Consider the following 27274-nt stretch of genomic DNA (forward strand, 5'->3'; position numbering starts at 1 on the left):
ATATGGAACTTTCAGATGCTTTGTAGAACCTGGATACAGACCCACAATTTCCATGACTTTCTCACTTAGCTGACATTAATGCATAAATTTAATATTTTAAATTATGTTTTGCAGTTATGCAAGCACATGGCATGAGTAAATGGTCAAAAGCAGTATACATGTCCAGAGTCTGTATTAGAGATGCATGGATGTAAAGGTCATGCAGACACAGAACAGTGTGCATGGTGGGATTTACATCGTTGAAAACAAAAACAATTAAGTTTAGAACATGAGGATCCCGTTCAACAATGTGTCGTCATCTTATCTGAGTGGTGGAGGGTTGGGGGTTTTTGGTTTGTTTTCTTGCATTTTTAAGCAACCATTTTGGAGCATTTAACCCTCCATTTGTAATCCAGTTTCCATTTTTAAAACTGACATTAATTATATACCAGTGTTCGGAACAAATGAGATTTCAGCTTAAGCTCTGTGTCATTTCAGAAGTTGGACTCTGCTTTTTAGCAAGCTGTAGTTCTCAATGGTTGCAGAGGGGTTTTCATTTTTAATTACTCTTTTCAAATCCTTCTACTTTGTGTTTTTCTTGTGGATTCTTAAGACTAAAGAATGTCTAATCTTGTATTTGTAATCAAATACAGACGATATAATTGTTTTAAGCATTTAAGTTCTTTACAGTATGTTGTCCAAAGGTTTCTTGAAACAAGTATATTGAAGGGGCTCTTTCTGGAACTATAATGTGTGTTAGTAGATTTAGTATGAGCTGGAAGACAGGAACTTCTAAGTTCTAAATTTCTATGTCACTTACTTGTTATAAGGCCCGGGGCAAGTCATGTAGACCTGGTCTGCACTAAGAATTTATATTGGTAGAGCTACATCCCTTAGGGGTGTGAAAAATCCATACCCTGAGAGGCATACTATTCCAGCCTATCCCCAGTGTAGACAGTGCTAGCACAATGGAACCTAACTGCCCCCTCTGGGGAGGTGGTTTACCTCCGTCATGTACTCTATTGGTAATATCCACACTGAAGTGCTGCTGTGGCGCAGCATCATTTTAATTTAGACATATCCCTAGAGACTGATTGCAAAGGTGCTGAGCTCCTGCATTTCCCATTTACTTACATTGGAGCTGTGGGTGCTTAGCCACTGTGAAAATCAGATACATAACCTCTCTGTTCTAGCTTTTTTATGTGAAAAATAGGGATGATATTGACAGGGGTTTTGAGATTAATGGGTTTGTAAACTGCTTTGAAGATGCCAGGTGTTGAGGATTAATTCTGAACCTAAAATAGTTCAAATGTCACAAAAAAACCAAACCCACATACCTTAGCTTAATTTCTTAGGGTGAGATTCTCATACTATCCCATCCTCATTAAGCCAGGTAAAAGGGACAGGGCTCTGAAATCTCTATATCTGGCCAGGGAGGCACTGCAGAAGATAGCTGTAAGGCTATCCTCTGAGGAGCACTTTGCAAATCCTGAAATAGCAGTGGGATGGAGCTCTGGTCAGGAGAGGTGTATTGGGGGAAGGGTCACAGCATGCATATAACTATGGAAATTCTGGGCAGTGCTGCAGCTCACAGGGCAGTCCCAGGAGGCTGCCATAACTGAGGGTGTGTCTAGTGCTGCAGCTGTGCTGTCATAATGTAGATGCTTCCTGCATCAACGGAAAGGGTTTTTCCATTGATGTAGTTAATCCATCGACCAAGCTGCATCTACAGTGTCTATATACAATAACTGGGTCGCACAGTGTGAAGCATTTTTCACTGCTTAGGGTGATATAGCTAGGTCTGTCTAATTTTTCAGTGTAGACCAGGCCTTAGTCAGGCCCAAAGGGCTTTCTATGTTATGTCAGGGATGTCTCCATCTCTCAGTGTTACCCAGGATCAAGAAGGCGCAAAGATGGCTTAAAGCCATGATAGCTCCCACCCCTCCAGAACTGAAGATCTTGCAGAAGGAAATGATACCATAGTTGGGAGCCTCCTTCCAGGTGATGATGTGGTATCCTCTCGCACTGAGGATACCTCTCTGAGGGAGGGAATGCCAATTATTAGGAAGAGACAAGTATTAGTAATGGGCAATTCAATCATTAGAAATGTCTATAACTGGGTTTGCGATGAGCGGGAGAACCGCATGGTGACTTGCCTGCCTGGTGTGAAGGTTGCGGATCTCTCGAGACCTCTAGATAGGCTCATGTGTAGCGCTGGGGAGGAGTTGGTGGTTGTGGTACATGTAGGTACCAATGACATAGGGGAGGATAGGAGAGAGGTCCTGGAGGCCAAATTTAGGCTGCTAGGTAAGAGATTGAAGTCCAGGACCTTCATGGTGGCATTCTCCGAAATGCTTCCAGTTCCACACGCAGGGCCAGTTAGAGAGGCAGAACTGCAGGGTCTCAATGCGTGGATGAGACGATGGTATAGGTAGGAGGGGTTTAGATTTATTAGGAACTGGGGAAATTTTTGGAAAAGGGGGAACCTATACAGGAAGGATGGGCTCCACCTAAACCAAAATAGAATCAGATTGCTGCCACTTAAAATTAAAAAAGTTGTAGAGCATTTTTTAAACTAAGGGCTGGGGGAAAGCCGACAGGTGCGGAGGAGCACATGGTTCAGACATCCCTTAGGGGAGGATCTGTCAAATGAAAAAGAGTCCCATTCAATTACATCATGTAACGGCCAGCAGCTTAAAAAGTTATGAGTTTTTAAAGTGCTTATATATCAATTCTAGAAGTCTAAATAATAAGATGGATGAACTAGAGTGCCTCATATTAAATGAGGATATAGATATAATAGGCATCACAGAAACTTGGTGGAATGAGGATAATCAATGGGACACAGTAACACCAGGGTACAAAATATATTGGAAGGACAGAACGGATCGTGCTCGTGGGGGATTGGCACTATATGTGAAAGAAAGCGTAGAATCAAATGAAGTAAAAATCTTAAATGAACCAAACTGTACCATAGAATCTCTGTGATAGTAATTCCATGCTTGAATAATAAGAATATAGCAGTAGGGATATATTACAGACCACCTGACCAGGATGTTGATAGTGACTGTCAGGGAGATTAGAAGGGCTATTAAAATAAAAAACTCAGTAATAATGGGGGATTTCAACTATCCCCATATTGCCTGGGTACATATCACCTCTGGAAGGAATGCAGAGATAAAGTTGCTTGACAGCTTAAATGACTGCTTCTTGGAGCAGCTAGTCCTGGAACCCACAAGAGGAGATGCAATTTTTGATTTAGTCCTAAGTGGAGCATAGGATCAGGTCCAAGAGGTGAATATAGCTGGACTGCTTGGTAATAGTGACCATAATATAATTAAATTTAACATCCCTGAAGCGGGGAAAACATCACAGTGACCCAACACTGTAACATTTAGTTTCAGAAAGGGTAACTACACAAAAATGAGGAGTTTAGTTAAACAGAAATTAAAAGGTACAGAACCAAAAGTAAAATCCCTCAATTTAAATGTGTACCCCAAATTAAAAAACATAAAAAGAGAACCAAAAAAGAGCCACTGTGGCTAAACAACCAAGTAAAAGAAGCAGTGAGAGGCAAAAAGACATCCTTTAAAAAGTGGAAGTTAAATCCTAATGAGGAGAATAGAAAGGAGCATAAACTCTGGCAAATGAAGTGTAAAAATATAATTAGGAAGGCCAAAAAAGAATTTGAAGAACAGCTAGCCAAAGACTCAAAAAGTAATAGCAAAATTTTTTTAAAGTACATCAGAAGCAGGAAGCCTGCTAAATGACCACTGGACGGTTGAGATAATAAAGGAGCACTCAAGGATGATTAGGCCACTGCAGAGAAACTAAATGAATTCTTTGAATCGGTCTTCACGGTTGAGGATGTGAGGGAGATTCCCAAACCTGAGCAATTCTTTTTAGGTGACAAATCTGAGGAACTGTCCCAGATTGAGGTGTCGTTAAGAGGACATTTTGGAACAACTTGATAAACTAAACAGTAATAAGTCACCAGAACCAGATGGTATTCACCTAAGAGTTCTGAAGGAGCTCAAATGTGAAATTGCAGGACTACAAACTGTCTGTAACCTATCATTCAAATGAGCTTCTGTACCAAATGACTAGAGGATAGCTAACGTGATGCCAATTTTTAAAAAGGGCTCCAGAGGAGACCCCGGCAATTACAGGCTAGTAAGCCTGACTTCAGTACCGGACAAACTGGTTGAAACTATAGTAAAGAACGAAATTGTCAGACACATAGATGAACATAATTTGTTTGGGAATAATCAACATTGTTTTTGTATAGTGAAATCATGCCTCATCAATCTAGAATTCTTTGAGGGGGTCAACAATCATAGTGTATTCAGATTTTCAGAAAGCCTTTGACAAGGTCCCTCGCCAAAGGCTCTTAAGCAAAGTAAGCAGTCACGGGATAAGAGGGAAGGTTCTCTTATGGATTAGTAACTGATTAAAAGATCAGAAACAAAGGGTAGGAATAAAAGGTCAGTTTTCAGAATGGAGAGAGGTAAATAGTGGTATCCCCCAGGGGTCTGTACTGGGACCAGTCCTATTTAACATATTCATAAATGGAAAAAGAGGTAAATAGTGAGGTGGCAAAATTTGCAGATGATACAAAACTACTCAAGATATTTAAGTCCCAAGCAGACTGCGAAGAGCTACAAAAGGATCTCTCAAAACTGGGTGATTGGGCAACAAAATGGCAGATGAAATTCAATGTTGACAAATGCAAAGTAATGCACACTGGAAAACATAATCCCAACTATACATATAAAAGGATGGTATCTAAATTAGCTGTTACCACTCAAGAAAGAGATCTTGGAGTCATTGTGGATAGTTCTCTGAAAACATCCACTCAATATGCAGCGGCAGTCAAAAAAGTGAACAGAATGTTGCAAATCATTAAGAAAGGGATGGATAATAAGACAGAAAATATCATATTGCCTCTGTATAAATCCATGGTACACCCACATCTTGAATACTGCATGCAGATGTGGTTGCTCCATCCCAGAAAAGATGTATTGGACTTGGAAAAAGTTCAGAAAAGGACAACAAAAATGATTAAGAGCATGGAACAGCTTCCATATGTGTTGTATGAGTGCAGGGCCTAGCATGGTGCAGCCTCTAGGTATTGCCATAATCCAAGGCAAATAATATTTTTTAAACCCACCATCTCCTAAGAGATGGAAAGCCCTTTAAGTCTAGTTTAGCTTCTCAAAACTAGAAGAATTCTGCAATATAAATATATAGTATGATTCAACTATTTGTGAGAACATATCTCCAGATAAAGATTCTGCATTAAAATGTAAAGATTCCAAAATTATTAATGTCCAATAAAATAATTTTCCTGTCCAAAAATGGGTATGTGTGTATTATGCAATTTGTATATCTGCACTGAACGGTACATATTGTAGTAGATGGCTTTATTAACGGGTAAACCTAGAAACCATAAATCCCATTTCTAAAGACTTTCCCGTGATATTCATAGACTGGATTTTTGTGTTACTACCTCACATTTCATGGTCGGTCTAATATGAAACCTCAGGCTAGACTGATTTCAATGAAGCTGTGCTAATTAACAGCAGATGAGGAACTGTCCCTTTGTATCCAGGTTACCAAAATTGGCTCCAGAAACAACACTGATTTTTTTGCTCACTTCTTCAAAAGTTTCTTGATAGTTTTATGTATACTTCTGTGAAGCTTGCGATTATATCTAACCTGACCATGTCATTTGGCACTTTTGATATACGCTGCCTCTGGGATTAACTGAATTTTCAGTTTTCCGTTAGATGTGATTGTTTTAGGGGGTTAGAAATCAAGCTAGAATGCCAGAAGTGCAATATATTTTCATATAACAGCATTTACCTCAATAGCTAGCTAGTTTTTGTGGTACAGTTGTTTCACATTTTCATTCACTCTTCCCCCTAGCAATTTAGCTGACATTTACTGTGTAAGTAATTCAATACACCTTTTAGTATGATAAGTCTTTTAAAAACTGAGTTATAGTGCCTACCACATAAAAAATCAATTGTATTTACCTACATTTCTTTTAAGAGCTCATTGTATATATTTGCTTGGGGTGCTTATAAATTTTCCATGCAGCAGAAAATGATTTTATAATAGAGGTCAACTATAGACTTGACCCCCCAAAATATTGCCAAATCTGAAAAGTCATTAATTTATTGTACAGTGAACTGCTTAGCTAACTATTTATTTATAGAAGATCTAGATGTTGTTAAATGGAAAATAAAAATTCTAAAATGCAAAGCATGCTATTTTACAAAAACAGGAAAACATTTAAATTTGTATACAGAGGTTTTCAGTCAGTTTGATGAAAATGCATATACCTAGGTTTCCTCTCCTACTTCTTCATTCTTCCCTGATTCATCCAGTCCCTCCACATGCAAGTAACAATTCTGGGCTAATTGAGTGGTTTAGATATCTAATCATAAATGAGGAAAATGTACTGCTATAAGTAGCTAAGTTAAGAACCTAATTATACAAATCGGAAGTTATTTTATTAAAGGGACATTGTCAAATGTACTACACTATAGGGAAGTCCTCAAATGAGACACGCTTAGAGTGTTAAATTGTTGGGGAATATCTTACTGTTCTCATCTCTAACTTTCTCTCATCACCATTCTCCTCAATAAATGTATTCTGAGAACAGCCATTCTAAATACACTCCCTTGCAGTGTTATCCTCTGTTACTGCAGAAGTAAATAGCCAATAGAGGGAGCACAAAATAATGAACAAATCAGATTACAAAAATGATACTGATATAATAGATGAGCACATTAGTGATGCTTATTTACTCCTGAGGGAATTCTGCACCAAAAAATTAAAAATTATGCACAGTGTTTTAAAATTTTGCAAATTTTATTTGTCAGTAAATGCGGAGGCTCCAGCATGGCAGTAGGGAGCACAGGGCACTGGCTACACAGAGGTAGGAGTCATCCTGGACCCCTCCTAGGACATAGACTCAGCAGTGAGGCTGCACCTGACCTGACACAGTGCAAGGACCAGGCCTGCCCCAGAAACACCGCAGGCCCTGCCCCTCTACGCCAGGTGCACCAGGTGTGGGACAAGCAGGTTCAACCCAGCAGGATCCAAGTGTGGAGCGACGTAGTGTGGGGGAATCCAGGTGTGGGGTGAGAGGGTTCTGTGTGGGACAGTCAGTGTGTATGTGGGGGATCTGGATGCACAGGGGCTCATTGGGGGTTCTGGGTGCAGGGCTAATGGGACTCTGCAGAGGGGTCCAGTGAAGGTGGTTGGGGCTCAGCTGGGAGTGTGTGTCTGGGTATGAGGGGATGGCACTCAGCCGAGGGTGGAGGGGAGGAGGGTCTCAGGTGTGTGAGGCTCAGCAGGGAGGTCTGGGTGCTGGGAGAGAGTGGGGCTTGATGGGATGGGAATTGGAGTTTGGAGGGCTCAGCGAGGGGTGGTCCACGTGCGGAGGGGGGTGGGACTTGTTGGGGTGGGGGTTCGAGTGCGGGGGTTCAGCAAGAGGTCGATGCAGGGGTGAGGCTCAGTGGGGGGGTTCGGGTGCAGGGAGCTCTGTGGGGAGGTTCTGAGTGTTGGGGGAGTGAGGCTCGATGTGGGGTCTGGGTATGGAGGGGTCCAGATGCATGGGTGACGGGCAGCTCCCCCACAGTGACCCCTCCCTCCGCAGCTGAGGAGTGATGGGGCAGGAAGCGGGAGGGGGCAGAGCTTCTTGCATCCGGGAAAGGTTTCTGGGGTCTGACTTGGCCGCAGCTGCTCCTTGCAGGGGAAGAGGAAGTCCAGTCCTCCCCCAGTCCAGCCAGCACTAGCAGCTGGGCCCGGCACAGGGTAGAAGCCACTGGCTGGAGCATCTTCTTCCCCACCCCCTTCTGTGATTTACCTCTCTGTCAGCTGCTCTGGGTGCCTGAAACAATGTGCCTGCTCTGCTGGGGAAGGGTGCGTGACCACACTTGCAGCTTCCCAATCAGGAAGTCATTTTTCTGAAGGGAAGCAAAGAAATCTGTGGGGATATGAATTCTGCGCACATGCTGTGGCACAGAATTCCCCCAGGAGTATAACTTATTGTGACAAGAAAGTGAATAACAAATGAATATGGTGTTTGTCTTCCACGAGGAGCAAGAAAAATGTGCCTGGATATGGGAACAAATGTTACTTTTAAGCTTCTAAGAGGATACTGTAAATAAAGCCAACTGCAAACTGTTGTCCTCAAACCATAGAAGTATTGGGTTTGGTTTCAAATTGCCACTGCAAAGCAGTAATGATTTGCCACAAGTTTCTAGTAGTCCTCCTCACTGCCCATAGAAGCCTCTTGCAAGTTTTTTTTCTCTAACTAGACATCTCAAAAGCTTCATGCTGTTGTGAGTGAACTTAAAGGTAGTTTGATTAATTTTGTTAGGTGGCAGACACTATTTCTCTGTGTTTGAGTGAATCCATCCCATGTGATTAAGAGGGTCAGCTCAGGAGCCATTTTCACTTGATTTCTCTAAGATGGAGGCTACAATTCAGTTCATCGCAGTGGCCCAGGAAAACGAGGTATACACATTTCTCAGAACTGCCCCCCAACCCAGTTGGTTCTGTAAAATCTCTGAGGTGCTACCTACAATGGTATCTTTAATTCACCAGATCTAACTGGTTCCAGTCAGAGAGGTACATGTCAGAAGGTAGAATGATGATCCACACATGGAGGATGCTGATGCTGCTGTGTGTAGAAAGGAGGGTTCTTTGTCAAGTCCTAAAATTGATGAGGATGCCGAAGCAATGGCCATGAGAAAGAATGATGGGGAGAAGTAGCAAGCGGGCATTTGTACTGAAGTGAATGGTGAACAAAATCATTATAGTCAGGAGGAAGAACAAGCTGATACCTAATGATCAGGAATAGGCTACCCAAACTTAAAACCTCTTTGCCTTTGTGGGCGCCCCCCCCTTTCTCTCTCTCCCTATGTCTACCAATGTGAAGTGCTGAAAATGACAACTCAGAGGCCATAGGAAGTGTTAGGAAGAGTGGTGTTTGTTCTGACTGTTGTCCATCTGTTCTGCGCTGAGGTGTGAGGGGAGCATCACTAACACTGAATTGTTTGGTTGGTGAAGACCTGAAGCAGCTGTGATGTGTGGGTTTTTTTTTTTCCTAATATCGTGATGTCGCATATGCATTAGTCAGGATAGGTAGGCAATTCACGTAGGCATCTCTGCTTTTGGCATCCTTTTCAATAAAGGAACTGTCTGATGAAATGACATCTGAACTTTTGATACCCATCTATAATGTTTAGAAAGCTTGAGCAGCAGCTGCAGGGTGACCAGCTACTTTTCCCAGAAAGAGGACAAGGAGGGGAACTGTCTGCATGGCATAGTTGACTGTGGAGAAGAATATAGTGTATGGCACAAAATACTTTCATACTCATACCAATGCTCTCTTGCTTAATGTGAAGGCAGATCAGATGCTGACCTGTTGTCCTTCTTGTGTAGAAAAAGAGGGATCCTTTTAGGAGCTGGTGGCAGTTGCAGGCCTCTAGTGACAGATGCCAAACTGCACTTTTTTTCTACACTAAGACTGTTCCAGATTAAAACAGTGCAAGCAGCAGTTTGGCATGACTTGGCCTGCAATGAAGGTAGAACAGTGTTCTCCTCACTTTAGACAAGTGGGTCCAAACCTCCCCAACTATTTACCTTTAAATCAGGGCTTTGGAGCTGTGCGCCGGCTCTGCTCCAGCTCCAGGCAAAAACCTGCAGCTCCACGCTCCAGCTCCAGCTCCGGGCTCTGTTCCAAAGCCCTGCTTTAAATCAATCAAAAAGCAAAAAAATTGATCTGATTGATTAACAGTTAATATTTAACCATCATTTGTATCCAGATCTGTGATGCTAAACAGTAGAAATATTCTGATTCATCACAGAACTGTTTCAGCTGGTAAAAAACAAGAATATTTTCTTCTCAGATATTGATGGTAACAAAATGTGCTTTTTTAGTGTTGTATTGGGAAGTTAAAAAAGATGGATGAAAGGAATGCTAATTCCTGTTTTCTTTGGCATCTTGCAAGGTTAATTTTTTTTTGAAGCGGGTATTTATTGATAGAATTTGTGCTCAAAGATATCATCATGTTTCACCAAAGGTTCAGCTTCTTATGTCATGAGTGTCACAGCTATAGTCCTATTTGCTGTACTTGGATATGAAAGATGCCGTGGGACTTTTGTAAGAGTAGAGGTTTGTCCTGGTGTAGTGGGACAAAATTTCCCTCTAGTCTCCTCAACATGTCTTGTTGACGTTCAGAGTTATGCACCAGTTGGTTGCCATACTCAACTCCAGTGGTGCGCTATGTTATGTACATTTGAAGTGTTTTGGGCTCCTTCAGGATGAAGGACACTAAATATATGTAAAATATAGTATTCTCCAAGAAATATAAAATATGCTCCAAGGAATGATATCTCAACTTTGTCACTGAACCAGTTTGTCCCCTGTCCTGATAAATACTATAGACAAGGGCTTTGTGTGTGGCTATTTCTGCAAAGATTTCCTTGTGGCGATTCCCCCACAGCGTCTTGTTGGGAGGGCAGGGTTTGTTGAGCTATGGTAAAGCTCTTGCCCGAAAGCATAGCAGACTGGCTGCAACCTTACACCAGCTTTGGCCTTGTCAGCTCCTCTCTAACTCCCTGGTTCCCTGGCAGTGGCTGCCCTGTGGTGGTGAACAGTTTAGATCAGAGATGATGTGGGAGTACAGGTGGTCTGCTATGTTTGCAGATGCAGCCTCTATCACAGCAAGGCCACCCTGCTCCTTGCCAGGATGGATGGATGGATTACCTTTTCTATATAAATTCTGCAGAGCCAAAGAGGGATTGGTAGGAATCGTGAGCACAGGTGCTGGCCCACATGGAGCTGCTTCATCTGGTCAGGTGGCGAAGACAATGGTATGGAGGCAACTGAGCACCCCGTCTCTGTATGGAGGGATATCTACAAAAGAAGGGGCTTCCATGCGCAGCTCAAGGGCACTGTCTGACCTATTGACTCAAATAAATGGCTGATGCTTAATACATATGAAATGGGGACCACTTAGGTACTTTGATATATTCTGGAGACTGACAACTTTCCAAAATTGATATTAACTATTCAACAGAGAAAGAAAGAAAGAAAATTGAAAATTGTTGCTTTTTTCCAGGAAATGTTTTCCTACCTTTCAAGTCAGCTGAGGAAGCTAGCAGAAGTCTACAATGAGAGGCTGTTGAACACACCACACAATCCTATTTCCTTAGGTAATTCCCGTTCAGGTTTGAACTAAGCCAGCACTTCTGAAATCTTCTGTATTTGTAATACGCTTGCATACACAAGATGAGCTTGCATATGGTTCACCCTTCCATTCCATTAATCTTATGCCAATACGAGTCCATGGAAATCAATGGAATTACATCAGCCTAAAAGTGGAGTAGTGCAGTTAGTGCCTCAGGCCCTGTATTTATATACCTAACTGCTTGTGATCAAAATATGCTTAGTTTGATCATGAGAGTAAAAAGACTGACATGTTAGCATTTAGTACTACAATTTATTTATTTTTATACTGTTTAATAGTTATTTCAACCACAACTGCTTGGCGCCGAATTTCAGTAAAATAGACTACTAGTGAGTCCCTTTATTTACTTGGGATTTTCATTGTAAGCAATAACTCTGTTGAACCTGGAAAACTGGAATGTCTCTCTCCACGCAGTATCTCAACTGTATAAACAGTCTAATGAGATAATGAAAGGATATATTTAGTAGAAAACTGAAAAGACTTAAAAATAATAGTAAGAATGTTCATCTTAGTTATATTCTAAGCCAAATACTTAACCAGGTTACCATTGTTAGATAAAACTTATCAATGGTTCTTTTCTGATGAAAGAGGAGCTTTATTACACTTATTATAACACAGCTATTTATGTCTTCAGCTATGTCACTAGAGAACCTAGATAAACACAGTGACATGGCTGTCACTCAGCTTGGATCTATGCTTTTCACAAGACAAGTTTCAGGAGCAAGGTGAGCATCTGAGATATTTTAAAAAAATTTCATATTCAGTGAAGTTTGCTGTGCTGTGATGGTTCTTAGGACTTTACAAACTAACTGAGGTATAATGTGTACACATGTATCTCTCGCACAAATTTGAAGCTGGTTGTAAAGAGTCAGAGTGATGCATTCTTCATTCTGCTGCTGTTGCCATTCACTGTCTGTTACTTAAGCTTTCCCAAAAGTGTCCTCATGCTTCGTCCCATACTGCTCCATATGTACACAAGGAGCTTCCTGTAAAAATATGCTAAACCACTAACTACATAATGTCTGGCAAAACTCTCCTTAAAACTTGCCACTGTCAGGATGCCTGCGAAACACTGAATGCTGGTTAGACAATTGGTGTGCTATGATATGACCACTGATTACCATGTTACATTGTACTATCCCTGTCTGTTTGCTTTAGCACCTGTTCCCACTAATCTTAAGATTGTCCTTGTCCCAAATTATTCATAATCTTTTTGTTATGTGTGGCAGTAGTGCCTAGCACAATGTAGTCCTGATCCCTAATTGGGGCCTTCTAGGTGTGATACCACGATACAAATTGGTGGTAATGCATCTTTCACTAGTTGTGGAAGCTGTTACTGTACTTGACAAAAACTGAGGGTTGTAATTTTAGAGGAATATTTAACTTGGCTTCAGCTGTATTTTAAAAAATCATCTTTGTGCCGAAGACCTGGGAAACACATTGCTAATCTCTAATATTGTTAGTTACTTTTTGGAGTGTGAAAGAAAATCCTACTTTCCAGAATTAACTTCAGCCACTGTAGGTGGAAAAATTTTACTGCTAGACAGTACATGGCAAGGGAAATGCAGGCCAAATAATTTTTAATGATTTCAATTTAAACCTTTTAGAAGAAGAGGATGATCTAAAACTTGTTTTGGCAGAATTCTTTAATCTGAATATTGCTGCTGTCAACCAGCTGCTGCTACATAGTTAATGTCACTTTCTCTGGCAGAGCTGAGTATTTTCACATCAGAAGACATGCTTCATTAGCTTGGATTATTCCACTTCTTACACAGATGAACTACAGTAAATCTGTATGTACTGCAGTAAGATGGGTGGCGGGTTTTTTGGTTTGCCTGATGGTAACTGTTACTTGTCCTGCTATTATAGTCCTCTTTGTGTAGATTTGTCGCAACAGATACCATCTTCGAAAAGTTCAGGGTTTCATCAAGTTCAAAATTCCCAATCCTATTTGTACCTACGCTGTTTTTTTTTTTTCATAGTTCTTGATTTTAATGTTCTTTAATAATTGGTTCACTTCAGGTACTTTTATACAAACTTGTTTATAATTTACACATGTTGTTATGCATAGAAATGCTTGTAAATGATTTCAGAATACTGTGCTTCCTGTAAACAGCCCTGAGCATTTTTAATTGAATTGTGATTGTTTTTTTCAGGGTGGTTCCCCTTGGGTCTTTGCAAATAGTGAATAACTACACTTTCAAAGGCTTTATGTCACATACAAATAACTATCCCTGTGCTTACCTCAATGCTGCTTCAGCAGTTGGAATGAAAAAGCAAGATGTAGACCTGTTCCTAAAAAGACTGGATAAGTGTATGAAGACTTTTAGAAAAGAAAAGAGCAATGGAAAAGATGTGCCTGAAATGGATAACTGTACCAAACATACAAGTGCGGGAGAGACTGAAGACTAGAACAAGATGTGAATTTTGGAACACACAAAGTTTGGTGTGATGATTTTTTTTTTTTTTTTTTTTTTTGATTCTGGGAAGTTTGTATCCTATTTACATTGTGGAATATGCAATACAGGGAATGGGAATTTAAATTTTAAAAAAACTTGGGTGAAATTCAGATTTTAAAAAATTATTGGGTAATATTCACTGCTGTGCAGGCAGCAAACTACGAGGCTTTTGCACCTCTGAAAACCCACTTAAGTACTCAAATGGGGCTTAAATGGTATGAAGGCACTAAGATGGGTCTTTGTCTAGAGATGAATGTGCCCCATTGTGGTTGGAACTGGACAAATATCTAAAGAAAATTTCAGTGAATATTGATTAATATTTTAAAGTGAATTTGCTTGAGCAGTGTTTTGTATCCCTTCTGATTTTGCTATTGGTGTTCATTTAGCAAACAGTTCTTTTTTCCTCACAAAAATGTCTGTGGAATGAGTGTTCGTACATGTGAGTATTTGCTCATGAGTGCTTTCACAGCCATCTCCTGCTACATCTCTTTATGGGCATGAGAGGGGAGATAGATATTATTAAATGCAATTTTAAAATAATCTGAGGATGAGATACAATGGGGAGAGATGGTTTTTCCAAGTCCCTTTCCTGATAGTAGTTTGAACAGCTGCAAACAGGAGCCACATGTTTGAAATCTGGACATGTTCTTAGGCGGGGAACACCATGGAAAGGCACAAACTCCCTGTGGCAAAGGGAAATCTACAACACTTCATACCCAGCCAGTCCTCAGCCCCTGGAAAGTTTAGCAGGATTGAAGAGTGCCAAAGGAAGCATATGGGGGTAAACAGCAAGGAAAGAAGGGGGCTGCAGTAGAAAGGCAGTGAAATGGGAAGATCTCCCCTACCTCTTGCATTTGATTTGTGCCTTAATAATTGCTCTCCTGAATGGGAGCAATCAGCAGACCTGCAGTAATGGGAGATTGGTTCTCCTATGGGTCCTGAAGAGGGACAGCAGATATTCATGGGGACTCCCAGGAGGTTAGATTTACTCCAGCACTTGGATAATTTTTGAGACCATGCCTCCTAATTGTGAACCATCTCCTATGGGTGGTGCTGCTGCTGCACCAGCTATATTCAGTGGCTGAGTGAACTGGTTAACCTAGCTAAGGACCCATATCATTGAATTTGCTTTTGTTGGCTTAGGCTTGTAAAGTTTTTCATTTTAAAAAAGAAATTAAAATGGGATTCATGCTGTATATGCAGAGTGGCAATTTGGTTAAATTAAAGATATTCCAAATCATTTATTGGCCGCGTGGAGCAAGATCTAACGCTCAACTCAGTGGCATTTCTCTGTGTTTTTCTGTAATGTGATATCTTTGGCACGCCACATCTGAGCAATTTTAAAAATAATGGAATGTTCTAGGCATCCGTGGGCCCACTTCTTTTAGTTCTGGTGGAAATCAGAACACCAGAAGAGCCCAATTCAGAGGAAAATCCGGGCCCCAGACTGTTCGTTGCCACATGCAGAGGAATCTCTGCTGCCCCCTGTACATAACAGAGGCAGCAGCTTAACCTATTGAGTGGGGAGACTGTAGCCTGGACCCTAACAGAAATGAGAGCTTTCCAAGGATTGTATATAGGGAGGGAAGTGGGGCAGGGGGGGAAGAGTCGGGACCCAGCGAGGGAGGGGGCCAGGGTGAGGGGATGCAGCAGGGACCAGAGGGATGGGGCAGTCATGATGGGTGAAGCAGGGCCCCAGAAGCGGGGGAAAGGGAGATGGAGGGGGAAGGATGCAGGAACCCAAAGAGGACTAGGGGTCAATGGTGCTGTGGGAGAAGCAGGATCTGCAAGAGAATGTAAGGGATGGGGAGTGGTGGTGGTGAGGGAAGCAGGGGCCCAGAGTGGAGATGGGGGGAGGAGAAAGCAGGGGTGGGGAGTCAGGAGGGGCAAACCATAAATACTTGGGGGTGAGGAACAAGGACCTGGAGAGTGGGGAATGGTGATGGGGAGCATAACAGGGCATAGCAGGGCCCCCCTTGGTCCTGTCTCTGCTCCACTTCAAAAACGACTCCAAGACCTTCTGGCTCAGCAGTCACCAGTGCTGTTTATTTGCATAGTGCCACCCCACCACCTTCTCACCAGGTACAGCTTGGGGGCTCTAGCCTTGAGGACTCCTTAGTCTCTGGACCCAGAAGGGCAAAGCTACCACACTCCTTCCCTGGCTCACCCCTTCTCTCACTCTCTCTCCCCCTTCCCCCCGCTGTCTGCCTCTGGGCCTGTATATAGACCCAGGCTAATCAGGCTGGCAGCTGTTTCTCCTTTGCCAGTTGGCCACTGGTTTCCCCCAGCCAACCCCAATTTACCTCCTTTAATTGGAGTTGGAGTGACAGAGGGCTGGCTCAGCCATTCCTGCTGTGTACCCTGTCACAGGGAGGGAGATATGCAGGGGGGACACACAGACTGGAGCAATGGGGGCACACACTGAGCCCCTGATATGAGGAAGGGGGTGGAGGAGTTGTAGGGAGACCCTGAAATAGAGGAGGATGCAGTATGACACACAACAAATTTACTGCGGGAGAAATGGAGGAATGCAAGTAGCCCCTAGGGGCACATTGTGCTTCGCCTGCTGAAGCTATGAGGAGTGTGAACCCCCCCCCCCCACAGTTTTACACACACACACATTTTGTTTTGTGATACCATTGTCTTGGCATATTTTTACTTTAACATAATATCACTGTTTAAATGCTGCATTAATTCTATCCAGTTAGATTTTGTTAAACTTACTTGTTCATAAGCGTGATTTGTATGAGCCACTGTAAAATACTTTTATACAAACTAAGGCCCATAAATTGTAGAATTCTGCCAGCCGGAACAGAACTGCCAGACCTCCTATTCTGCCAGTGCCCCAAGCCTTTGTGCCCCATTTGTCCACTTCTTTCATGGGCATCGTCAGGGCTTCTTTCCCCAACACTAATCTCTGTGCCTGGAATGCCCTGCAAGGGCCGCTATTCTCTCTGCAATCAAATCCATTTTTCGGGCTCACATCGAAGACTCAGCAAATGCCCTCATGAAGCGAGTCAATTTAATATTTTTTAAAAAAACCTTGTACCATCATGATGTGCATGTGCCTTAAACTAAATACCTCTGTGATGTTATTGCTGCTACTCTTGTTTCTCCTCACCCCGTTGTTTGTCACTCTCATTTGCTGTGTCGCTGTCATTTGTTATGTCATGTCACATCTTAATTTAGACGGTAAGTTCTGAAGGCCATATGCTGTGGGTAATTTAATAATAACTTGAAATGAAATTTGATTTAAATAATCCAAACTCAAATGGAAAAGAATTACCAAACCTTTGTGTTGGTCTCTCACAATGCAGAGCTAGTTCTGTACAAAAGATCTGAGCCAAATTATTAAACAGAATGCTTTTAAAGGAAGATTATAATGTCATTGACCACTATCCGCCAGTGTGTGTGATAAAGTAAGTAATGTACATTCCAGTGATGCTTCAGTTACTAACTTAATCTTTCCATATGTCCCTTATAATAACCAATTATGGACAAGTCCCCTCAAGACGATGGGAAATACTACCCCTTGGAAGTGGGCAGAGTTTCACAGCACTGCTGCTAGAAGGTGGTGATAGAATGGAGGCAACATTGTTTGGAGGTAGGGCGAGAGGGAAAAGCTGACAAAGGCTGCCTTCCATGAAAATTTTGCAGTGAGATTTTATGGCGAAGGGGAAGAAGCAAGAACTTTTGCCGCACTGCACTCAGCCACAAAGTTCACAGGAGGGAATGAGTGAACTGACATTTGACCTGATGATCATGTGGAGATTTTGAGCAACTGCACTTTCAACATAAGTAAGGCCACGGGACCTCCCACAACTCCTCAAAGAAAACCAAATTAAGTGGTTGAGAGGGGGTGGCTTTGTGTGTAGGAGGGGGCCAGTGCTGTTTGTTCTCAGGGTGTGCGAGATGCAGTGCTTTAGTTCCATTTTACCATGTAATAACTTGTGCTAATTAGATATTCCTGAATGTTTGACATGTCTGATTAATTGTGTAGTAAGATCTCCTGTAATATCTTACTTTAAATGATCAGGGGCAAAAATACATAATAAATGTTTTAATATATTTGTCTTTGCAGCCTTGAATATTTTTGTCTAGCTTATGTAAATCTCATTTCAGAGGATCAAGCAAATTCTTCAAGTATTTATCACATATATTGCACTGTTGGTGTGTATCGTGTCTTTTGGGGGCCAACTCTACACCCTGAGTTTATTCATGCCTCCAACTGAGTGTTTAAAGGATGGAGGTAGCCCCAACCACCCACTTCCTTCTTACCACCTGTGGAATTTTCAATGTCTCAGCTTGCTCACTGTGTGATCTATGAGACCTGATTGAGGGAAAGAGGGGATAATTATTAGATCAGCCTGAGAGAGAGAGAGGGCAGGCCAGCAGGGCCAGGGTAAAGGAAGATCACTGCATGGAGTGTCTCTGGCAAAAAATGATGCTTATTGTATGACACAGTGAATAGAACTGCTATGTGGGACTCTAATTAAGAGGTTGGTGATTGATACAACACAAATAAAGTACACAGTGGTGGTTACAAATTGGAGGTGTCAGAGCGATTTGTTCAGGGAGACCGGAGCAGAGGGCCACTCCCTGTCACAGGACACCATCTCCAAATTTGCTGACAGGATTCCTCAAGATGGCAGAGAGGCGTTTAAATCCTTTAGCTTGAAGGGGCAACTTGCATGTACATCCCTTCAGTTAGACCATGCAGACACAGGAAGTGCCAGAAATTTCAGAGGAGGAAACCATCCATCTTCACCACCATGTCTTCTCACCAGCCCTCATCATCATAAGACGAGAGATTTGACTCCTTAGCTGGGAATGGTGTACAACCTGTGTTGGATCTCCCTCTTACATCCTCTCCATTTAAGTGCCATTTATTTTATTTTCATGGGGTGTGGATTGCTACAAATCATTGGGTCCTAGAAATCATAGAGGTGCGTTACTCAATACAATTATAGTCCCTCCCCAACCATCTTCCCAGACCCTACTTAGGGCCTGCTCTCATGAGAACATGTTCATCAAATATGCCTTATTGTAAGACGAAAGGAGCTCTCTTTACTTAGCTTAACAAAGTGAAGGTTAATTATTGACTTGATCACAGTCTATAAGTACTTACATGGATAACAGAAATTTGATAATAGAACTCTCTCCAGTCTAGCAGACAAAGGTATAACAAGATCCCGTGGTTGGAAGTTGAAGCTAAACAAATTCAGACTAGCTGTAAATTTTTAATAGGGACGGTAATTTACCAAAGGTCATGGTGAATTCTCTGTCACTGGCTATTTTTGAATCAATATTGAATGGGGTGTTTTAAAAAAAGATATGTTCTAGTTCAAACAGGGGTTACTTTGGAGAAGTTCTATGGGCTCTGTTATACAGGAGATCAAACTAGATTATCACAATGTTCCCTTTTGCTCTTGGAATGCAACATTCTATGAATCAAGAGGTGCAGTCACTTCTAAAGCTTGGAGCACTGGAAGAAGTGCCTCAAGAACATAGTAGAAGGGCAGGACTGGGGCCATATGGTGGACCTGAGACAACTGAATGCTTTCATTTGCAAGCTCAAGTTCAGGGTGGTGACTCTGGCCTCGATAATTCCAATCTTTGGTCCACTGGACTGGTAAGCAGCTATCTACCTCCAGGATGCTTATTTTTGTACAGCAATTCATCTTGCTCATTGAAAATATCTAATATCCATGTGGGCAATTCCCCCTACCAATACAGGGTCCTGCCAATTCATCTATGAAAAGCATTAAGGGTATTCACAAAATGCCTAGCAGTAGTGGCAGCTTACCTGACAAGAATAAAGGTTTACCCATACTTGGATGATTAGCTCATTTGTGGAAAGTTCCTAGAATAGAATCTGCCACTTTTCACCTTCCTAGGATTAAAAGAAAACAGATAAATCAGTGTTAGTGCCTACTCAAAGGATAGCATTTTTAGAGGCAGTTCTGCACTCCCATCATATCAATTGTCTATCTGCCCCCAAAAAGATTATATTAGATCTGGTCAACCACCTGCAAAGTCATACTCCGACATCTGTGAGAATTTGTCTGAGACTTCTAGAGCACATGGCCTCCTATACATACATAATTCAGTATGTCAGGTTTCACCTTCAGTGAATATAAGGATGGTTAAAGTCTGTATATTAGCCCAAACATCACCTGGATATGCAGGTCCCCCCAGAACTCTCATCATCATTAAATTGGTGGAAGGCCCCTCTAAAAGTTTGCAAGAGAGTACCTGTCTCTCCACTATTTCCATCAAAGACTCTGGTGACAGATGCCTCCATGACAATCTTCAAACACATGATCTATGGAGTTTTCTGGGTTCACATGCATGTCTTGGAGCTAAGGGGTATTCATCAACTGGGCACAGTTTTCCTTTCAGTTCTGAAAAGCCTGGTAAGCCAGATCATAATGGACATCACTACAGCCTTGTTTTATATAAATAAACAAGTGGGAGCAAGAACCACCCCTCTGTGTCAAGAGATGTGCATCTGTGGAACTACTGTATCAGTCACAAAATTACTTCAATAGCTCTACTACTGCCAGTCCTGCAAAATGTGCTGGTGGATCACCTCAGCAAACAGTTTGCGAACAACCATGAGTGGTCAGTAAAGGATACCTTTATTTGTTCAAGATGTACTCCTCAGATCGGGTCATCCAGCCATAGACATCTTTGGCACCAAAGAGAACAAGAAGTTCCATAAGTTCTGCTCTAGAGGAGGGCAGAATCAGGGATTACTGTCCTGACACATTCCTTATCCGCCGTTCCCCAGGTCTAACATATGCTTACCCTTCGATTCCATTGATCCCAAGTTTCTCAAGAAACTCAGGATTCTGCCAGGATGATCATGGTAACTCCAGCCTAACCCAGGCAGTTTTGGTTCTTGGATCTGATGAATCTCTCCAACCAAACTCCAATACAATTTGCCTCTTTAGCCAGATATGATATCTCAAAGAGATGGACAGATCCTCCATTCAGATTCACTTTCCTTGCATCTACTAGCATGGATGCTAGCTGGTTAACATCAGTAGAGGGGATCTGTTCTGATGAAGTACAGAACATTGAGCATTCTCAGTCTACAAGGCTTTCTTACTCTGCCAAGTAGAAGAGTTTCACTATCTGGGCACAACACCACCAGTTGTCTTTGTTTGAAACTTAGATACCAGGTATACTGGATTACCTTCTATCCTTAGAACTCTGGACTACCTAATGAACTCCCTGAGGGTCCACCTAGCAGCCATCTCTGCTTTCAACCCTCCCGTTCAGGAGTATTCTACTCTTTCCATGCTGTGCAGTAGCTAGGTTCCTGAAAGGCCTTGTGCAGGTATATCCCACAGTTAGAGAGCCTCCCTCCTCCTTGGAATCTCAATATTGTATTGACGGCTTTAATAGGTCCATCTTTTGAGCCACCAGCTGGGTATTCCTTCATTCAATTATCCATCAAAATATCCTTTATAATAGCAATAACACCTTCCAGAAAGGTAGGGGCAATATAAACTTGCATGGCGGGATCTGTGTACATGGTTTTTCATAAAGATAGAGTAGTCTTCAGACCTCACAGAAAGTTCCTGCCTAAAATAGTCTGATTTCCATCTTGAACATGTAACACTTCTCCCTGTTTTCTTTCCAAAGCCACATTCCAGCAAAGGAGGTGGGGCTAAAATTACATCCCAGAGATTCTTAGTACATTTTCTTTCTACCTGAATAAGACTAAGCCATTTAGGGCATTCCCAGATTATTTGTAGTTGATGGGGACAGGATGAAAGGTCATATCAACATGGAGACATTCTAACTGGATTTCTGCAGGCTTTAGGTTGTGCTATGAAATTGCCCGCTTAAGACCCAGTGGTGAGAGTGACAGCCCACTCCACAAGACCTTGAGTAGCTTCTGTATCTTCTTTGAGAAATGGTCCGTATTAGAGATATGTGGGCAGCTTTCTGGGGTTTTGTGCTTATGTTTTTGCAGCATTATTTCATAGTATAAGCATCAAGATCTGATTCCCCTTTTTGGCAGAGCTGTCTTACAATCATTGTTCAATATTTCCCACCTCCTGTTATTTAGTCACTACTTGTGTGTCACCAACCATGGAATATAAATAGCCAAGCACTCAAAGAAGCAACAACAGTTACTTACTTTACTAACTGTGGTTCTAAAAGATGTATTGTCCTTATATATTCCATGACCTATCCTCCTTTTTTGCTACCAGGAGTCTGACAACACCTCTATTCTGTATTGGCGAAGGAACAAAGGAGCAGTTGGGTTAGCCCCAGCTTTTATGCCCTCGGTCAAAGGCACAAGAACACCAAGTGCAGGCATGGCCACCTACCCCAACAAACACAGCTGGCAAAAAAAATCCGAACTCAAGTGCATAGGGGACATGTGGACCAACAATGGAATATATATATGGACAACACATATCAAAGAACCAGTGTTACTGTAAGGTAAGTAACTAACTGTTTCTTATTATCTGTGAGATAAACAAAATTGGGAACCATTTGTGCAGTAATCTTATTATCTGTTCATGCTTTGCAATGACTGTATAGGAAACAGAGCAAATAAAGCCTACCAGATGCAGCAAACTCTCTTGAGCCTAAGAAAGCAAAAATGTAATGTTGCAAATGTAAATGCTGGCATTGCAGCTTAATATACATATAAGCCAAGTAATCTATATTGTGTGATCATCATTTTTTTAAGAAAGGCTGGAGCCCAGAGACTAATAAATGTCCTCATCTGCAGTGTATCAGCAGTTCTCAGTCCTGCGCTGATGTACAGATAATAAATCTAATTGAAGAAATATTACATGAATCCACATGTGGATTATAGATGGGTTACAGCCTTTTGCTCATGAAGCTTTAAAGACTCAGTTGCCGTTTTCATTTTTTTGTTTTGGGGGTGTCCAAATTACCTCTTATTTTTAATTCAACATTTTAATAACACTGGCTTGAGGGGTTTTGAAGTCCCAAGTAAGACAGTTTAAGAAGCTGACAATCATTTTTTTTAAATCATGTCCATTGCAAACTTGAACTGGTTACAAAGTGACCCTCTTCTGGTATTAAACAGAGGACCTATGGTGAGAAACCAATATTTGAATAATTGTGCTGTGTGTATTCAGAAACTGTTGCTTTTCATTTATTTATAAAACTACCTTTGTAAATAATGTGAGCATACTAGGGTGCATTGTAATCATTCTATTTAAAAATATTGATTTAAAAAACACTATGATGGCTGCTTTCAACTACCTGGGGGGGGGTTCCGGGGGGGATGGCTCTGGACTGTTCTCGGTGGTGGCGGGTGGCAGGGCCGGGGGTGGTGGTCTCGGGTTGCGGTGGGGGGGGGTTTGGGTTGGATATTGGGAGGGACTTTTTCACTGGGGGGGTGGTGGGGCGCTGGAGTGCGTTGCCTTGGGGGGTGGTGGAGTCTCCTTCCTTGGAGGTTTTTAAGGTCAGGCTTGACAAAGCCCTGGCTGGGATGATTTAACTGGGACTTGGTCCTGCTTTGAGCAGGGGGTTGGACTAGATGACCTTCTGGGGTCCCTTCCAACCCTGATATTCTATGATTCTATGATTCTATGATCTCTAGCCATCTGTCACAGAGCGCCTCTGTCACTGCCCAGTGAACTACAGCTGGACTCCCATACCTACTCCAAAAGGCGTGACAACAACAGGAGCCTTTGCCTTGGGAAAATCCAGTTGGAAAAGGTCCTGACTGTTCAAGGGCCCAGATCCCAAAGTCTCTGAACTAAGGTAAAAGCCCTGAAGCCCTTGCAGGCACTGAAAGACTTCTCTGTGATCAGACTTTGTTTTCGTATACCCCAAAAGGGGTGGACTGGTAGGTGTAACCTGGGTGGTGGGGGCTGAGCCACAAAAGAAGAGACAGACCCCCCATAAGACTGAACTATAACTAAAAAGGGGGGATGTCAGGGTGGGAGACAACTGCTGCACCCCTGCCTGACCCCTAGTGGCACTGGTGGTGAGCATTCCCCTTTACAAGGCCTAATGATGAGACATAATATTTGACTTAGATTTTGGATTCAAATCCCACCTGTGTCAATAGTGGAAAAGTTATAATCTGGCTATTTTTTGGCCTACTATATGTGAAGCGAATATAGTGGCTCTCAGTGGACAGATGTGTGCACCACAGTTAACACTGATGGGAAAGCAAAGGAGCCAAGAGCCAAAACACTTACTTACCCTCCCACCCTTAATGGTGGCTTGAATAAGTCAAATTGTTGGAGCACTGTCGGGAAAGTTTGCTCGCTTGCTGCTGACTTTGTTCTCCAAGTACTGTCCCTCAGTTTTTGTGAATTAAAGGATTGTGGAAAAAAATGTTTTAGCAGAAATATGAGAATAAAGGAATGGTACCACCTAGCAGTAGATTTAGGAAGGTCTCCTGATAGGTTATGAGGTGATAGCCAGTTTAGTGTAAAAAAGCTTCCACTGTAGTTACCCGATTGTACCCAATCTGTGGCTAAAAAGCAAATGGCACCTTCCATTGCTGTCAGCTGTTTAAATGTAGACTGTACCCTTTTTTTCAGTCCACTCTTCTACAAGTTGACCTGTGAAGTTGTTCTTGCTGTGTATAAACTGTCAAAAATGCTTAGGGTCTCATTTTCTGCCCATACTGCTGTAAATCAGAATAACTGGACTGAAGTCACATGCGTTACATCACTATAACACCCCAAGTTGAATTTGTCACTTCAGAGCTGGTGGCTTCCATTTGATGCAGGGGAAAAGTCGTCTGACAGCAGAGTGCGAGAGCTCAGTATCTGACCATTTTAGTTTGATAATGGGCTAACAAACAGATGGTGACGTTTAGTACTAGATTGTGAATACTTGGTGAGAATTACTCTGGGGGCACAATGGGACCTCAGTCGTTGTTGGCTTTTAGGTACTACCATAATAAACACAACCAACAATAAACACAATTATTGTTAATAATAGTCCCATGAGTAGGCCTTCTGGAGTCAATGGAGGGCTCACCAGTGTGAGCAAAGGGCTCTCAGTTTGGCCCTTGATATGCTCAAAAAGAGGAATGTAGATAGACAAGGAAGGATTTTCCAACTTATCAGATTTAAATAGAAGTATTTTTATAAGCTTTCTTACAATATAGTGTAATAACCCTTGTTTAAATACAAAACTCTCCGACAATCTCTCACAGTCCATCTCCCTCTTCTAGATGCTCCAGCAGTGACGTTACAATGCTTTATCTAGTTTATGGTTTTGCATCGCACTCGTCATTGCAATGTTAGAAAGTACCAGGGAAATGGACTAGTGAGCAACAGACAAGCGAGATGATAAAAGGTATGTTTTTATATGTATATATCTAGAGAGAGAGAAAGTGTATGTTTATAAAATATAAATTGCACTGGAATTGACATGCTTTCTGTGGCATTGTAGAAGCAGAGAATCTTCTGGCAGGATTTGAATGAATAGCTATAATAACGCCATACCACATCATGATAAATATTTATCTTTTTTAGAGCCAGTAAATACTATCTAAATACATATTTGCTTATTTTACCAGAATGAGTGTCCATCTGTCAATTTTAGGAAATGCTACAACTTTATTTCCAATAATGTTGTATTTTTCTTTGACTTTTTTTTTTTTATTGTTCTTTGTGTGTTTTTGAGCCAACTTCGCAGTGCTACGGTACAGGAAAAAAAATGCTTACCAGTATATTTCCATCCCCATGGATGCAGAACTTAATAGGCATGAAATTGACTGATGCATATAAAGGCAGCAGGTCCATGTGCATATGGTGCCAGCAGTTTTTAGGGTTTATAATCAGTAAATGGATTTTAATACGGAAATGGTTTTTAATAATGATATAATTGATACTATTATAACTCCAGCTTGTATTCTACACATTGAAAACTGCAATATTCACTTTTTTTTGTTTTATTTTAGAAAAATTCATCGGAATGTCAAATCTATGAGCTATATCAATGCAGCACCTTATTTTTCAGGAAAAGACAGCACCAGTCTACAATATTAATTTTTTGATTACCACCACCAATGCCTCTCATCTCTGAGACAGTGGTTTGGGATTCTGAGCCTATTATGTTGCTTGGAATCTTAGGCCTAATTCTAGTCCTCCTGAAGTCAATGTGAGTCTTTCCACTTACTTCAGCTGGAATCGGATAAAGCTGTCTGTGATTTTCATCCATTCCTTAAGGTGAAGATCTACTCTGAAAAGTGACTGTCAACATGACCATGAGCTGCCATGATGACTGTAGGTCAGTGACTTCTAGGTCAGACTTTATTTAAGTTTACAAGCAAAGAATTGTTGTTTTCCATCAACAGGACAAACTGTTCTTTATTGCTCAAGCTTCATCATCAGTAATAAAGATTTAGGAAGCAAAAATTCTGACCTGTTCGACATTAATGCTTTCAGTAGAATTATACAGGTGTAACTGAGGGCAGAATTGGGCAGTTGGAACTTAGTTTACATTCTGTTGATGTGTGAGCCAGAAAAGAGTTCAGCTCTTTCCTGTAGATGTGATCATTCTGCAGTGCTACCAGGAATAAAAGATAATTAAAATGTATTTTTCTCATGGAAGCAAGTAGATGTGACTCAGAATGCACTCAGGGAACAGTTCTGCTGAGTTAAAAGATGCCATTTTTATTTAGTCACCATAACTGCACTGTTATGCAAGAACAAAGTGGCATAGACTTAACCCTGCACTCATTAGGCCTGATTCATATCTGCCCTGCACCTTGTATAGTCATTTACACCATTGCAATAGTCAACTGTTCTGATCTGATACCATTTGATATATATGCTGCACTGACTCTGCACTAGTGTACAGGTTGCACACCGGGCAAAGGAGTGGGTAATTAGACCCACTGTTTATATTTTAGTCCAAAGGACATAGAAGTCAAACATCCTTCTCCCCGTCCACCATGCTCTGCCATTAACATCAGTTAGTTTTTGTAAAAAAAAATGCATTCCTTTCCCCAGGAGCACATTATCTGTACAACACTCCAATATATTGCTAGAAACATTCCACTGTTAAGTTTTTAGAGAGTTCTTTTCATAGCTAGCGACCTTGATGTGACCACAGCACCTGTTTTTACCTGATAAGATCATTAATTTTTCTCCTCTCCAGCATTTGTGTTGAGCATAAGCAACTCTTTGTTTATACGTGACAATTATTGCCTGGATATCAGCTTGCTGGAATGCTGACCCATATTTCCTGATTTAATAAAAACAAACAAACAAACCATTAAATGACCAATTAGAAGAGAGCACTTCAACAAAAGTGGAATGAACTGTATTATTATGAGAGCGCAGGTTTCTCATTAGCTGAAAAGATAGCTAAGACTGCTCCTGCAATCAGTCATCATGCAGCTTTTCAGCCGTCACTCTGCTGCAGCAGCGGCCGTCTCTTAGTCAAAATGACAGCATAGCACTGATCTATACAGTTCTCTGAGCAAGAGCGAGAACAGTTGCATATTCACAATAAATGTGTTCCTGGAATAAACACATTTGGAAATACAGCTTATTTTTTTAAGAGAAATTTTCTTATCCTCCCTCTCTC

At 41.6% G+C, this 27274-nt stretch overlaps 1 protein-coding gene and 1 long non-coding RNA gene across 2 annotated transcripts in view; both read left to right on the forward strand.

Moving 5' to 3' along the window:
* Nucleotides 1-17779, forward strand: part of SEPSECS (Sep (O-phosphoserine) tRNA:Sec (selenocysteine) tRNA synthase) — a 43245-nt gene extending 25466 nt beyond the window's left edge. The window contains exons 9-11 of the mRNA XM_037897977.2: nucleotides 11124-11217; nucleotides 11887-11977; nucleotides 13409-17779. Of these exons, the coding sequence (XP_037753905.1) occupies nucleotides 11124-11217; nucleotides 11887-11977; nucleotides 13409-13664 (441 nt within the window). The 3' untranslated portion in view covers nucleotides 13665-17779. The remainder of the gene's footprint in view (nucleotides 1-11123; nucleotides 11218-11886; nucleotides 11978-13408) is intronic.
* A 2207-nt stretch (nucleotides 17780-19986) lies between these two features.
* Nucleotides 19987-26743, forward strand: LOC119566139. The gene is made up of 4 exons (XR_005225222.2): nucleotides 19987-22174; nucleotides 23313-23476; nucleotides 24909-25033; nucleotides 25641-26743. It is a non-coding gene; the product is annotated as an uncharacterized LOC119566139 (long non-coding RNA).
* The last annotated feature ends 531 nt before the right edge of the window (nucleotides 26744-27274 follow it).

This window comes from Chelonia mydas, chromosome 4, assembly GCF_015237465.2.
Source record: "Chelonia mydas isolate rCheMyd1 chromosome 4, rCheMyd1.pri.v2, whole genome shotgun sequence".
Lineage (NCBI taxonomy): Eukaryota > Metazoa > Chordata > Testudines > Cheloniidae > Chelonia > Chelonia mydas.